The following is a 2038-nucleotide window of genomic DNA, read 5'->3' on the forward strand; positions in this document are numbered from 1 at the left end:
CTGACTCTGCCTCTCCACCCAACTCTGTCTGCCGGCTCCGCCCTCTGAGAGCCGCCCCCACTCGCGTGCATGTCCCCTGCTGGACTCCAGCTCAGCCTTTTCCCTTTGGGATCTCTTTTTTGGTGGGGGGGGGAGATGAAAACACAGAGCCAAACAGCTTGTTCTCAGGGCTTGCTTTCTTCCCTCTTTTCGGCGTCCAGAAGAAAACTATTTTTAGTGCCTGGTGATGGGGACATGGGCGGCCTGGCCTTTGGCAGGCAGAAGCGGGCGGGTCTGAGCAGGGCCAGGGACTTGGTAGAGTGGGTCCTGAGAGCTGAGCCCCCGTGGCCTTCTCCCTGCTCACTCCATCGCCCCTCACCTGTGTGTCCGGGCAGGCTGTTCCCCAGAGGATGCGAGGAGGGCTGCACCCTCTGAGCCGCTCTGAGGAGCTGCTTGTCTCAGGGCCCTGGGCTGCGGAGGTGGCGGCTCCGGCTCCTGGAGTCTGAGCAGGTGTGTCCTTCTTGCCCGGCATGTGTCACCAGCCCAGCTCCCTTTGCAGGTGACTCGGAGGAGGAGGACATGGGGCTCCTGGAGGTCAGCGTTTCGGACATCAAACCCCCAGCCCCGGAGCTGGGCCCCATGCCAGCCGGCCTGACCCCGCAGCAGGTCTGTGGGGGTGTGGGTGTCCCCAGGGGGTGGGATGGCGGGTCCCAGCCTGCTGCCCAGGGCCGCACCCATCTGGGTCTGGAAGGTGAGGCAACAGTCAGTGGCAGAGTCCAGCTGGGCAAGGGGCCTCCTGGGACCCCACTCGACCTGCACCACGCTGGACACAGTGGACCCCGTGGGTGGGCGCTGCTGTGCCGGGGGTGGGGGGCTGCCCCTGGCACCCTTGCTGCCCAGCCTCGAGGCAGCCAGAGCAGCTCCTGCAAAAAGAACGAAGGTATTGGAAGAAACGGACTGCAGTCAAGAGAGAGCTGGGCAGCCTCGAGCCCACCCAGCTCGGAGGAGACCTGGGGGCGCCTGGCCCCCCGTCTGCCCACCTGTCGTCAGCTCGGACCCAGAGGCGCTGCAGGTTTCCCAGGAGCCTGGCTCTTGGGTGGTGCCTTCTTCTCCCGGAGGGTCACATCGAGATCAGGGCACCTGTGCCCTGGGACCCCGTGTGGCAGAGCCATGACTGAGGTCCTGCCCATGGCTGGCGTCTACGAGGCTGGGAGGCGACCCTGCCTCCCTCTGGTCACGAGGGCTCTGGGCAAGACGCGCTGGGGTGGCAAATGCATCGAGCGATTAGCCGGGTTGGCGTTGGCAGGACATCCTGGGGTTGCACCCCTTTTGAAAATGAGAGATTTGGCCACGCTTCTCGTCTCAGGAACCCGTCTGCCTCCTTCCTTCCCTCTTTCTTCTGCCGGGGCCCTGGCAGCATCGGGGTGGTGGCCCCCAGCCTCCTCCCTGGTGCAGTGAGTCACTGTCAGAGCTCAGAGCCAGGCGGGACCCCAACCTGCCCGCCCAGCAGCCGGGCTTCCCCTTTCTGGTGTTGCCGGGTCAGGAGCCTCTTTCATTTCTTGGAGCAGCGATGTTAGTTGCTCTAGGCCAGTGGCTCTCAGTGGAGATGATTTTGCCCCCAGGGGACGTTTGGCCATGTCCAGTGATGCTTGGTGCTCACAGCTGGGGGTGGGGACCCCTGGAGTCTACTGGAGAGAGGCCAGGGGAGCTTCTGGCCGCCCGCGGCATAGGACCGCCCCCCATGTCAGCAGGCGGAGGCCGAGGGCTGCTCTGGGCACCCCGGAGACTGGGAGTCCTGGACAGAGCTTCCGTTCGCGGGGCGGTGGCCTGGCTCGTCACACAGCCGGGGGGGTGGCACAGTCAGGCGCAGGCCAGGCAGGGCAGTGGGGAAACAGGCACAGGGTGCCCCAGCGTGAGGAGGGATGGTGGTAGGGGGCACCTGCACCGCCGCGCTCAGGACGGCTCGGGGGCGCACTGGGGGTCCCCTCCCAGCCCCGGGCCAAGGTGGGCAGGCTACCCCCTCAGACACCAATTGCCTATGACACCTTTCATAGACCCT

At 65.6% G+C, this 2038-nt stretch overlaps 1 protein-coding gene across 1 annotated transcript in view; it reads left to right on the plus strand.

The window, feature by feature from the left end:
* The window catches only part of ARHGEF10L (Rho guanine nucleotide exchange factor (GEF) 10-like), a 161886-nt gene that overhangs the window by 88486 nt on the left and 71362 nt on the right, over positions 1-2038 (plus strand). The window contains 1 exon segment of the mRNA XM_010830219.1: positions 539-645. Coding sequence (XP_010828521.1) covers positions 539-645 — 107 coding nt within the window.

This window comes from Bison bison, unplaced genomic scaffold (assembly GCF_000754665.1).
Source record: "Bison bison bison isolate TAMUID 2011002044 unplaced genomic scaffold, Bison_UMD1.0 scf7180017864516, whole genome shotgun sequence".
Classification (NCBI taxonomy): domain Eukaryota; kingdom Metazoa; phylum Chordata; class Mammalia; order Artiodactyla; family Bovidae; genus Bison; species Bison bison.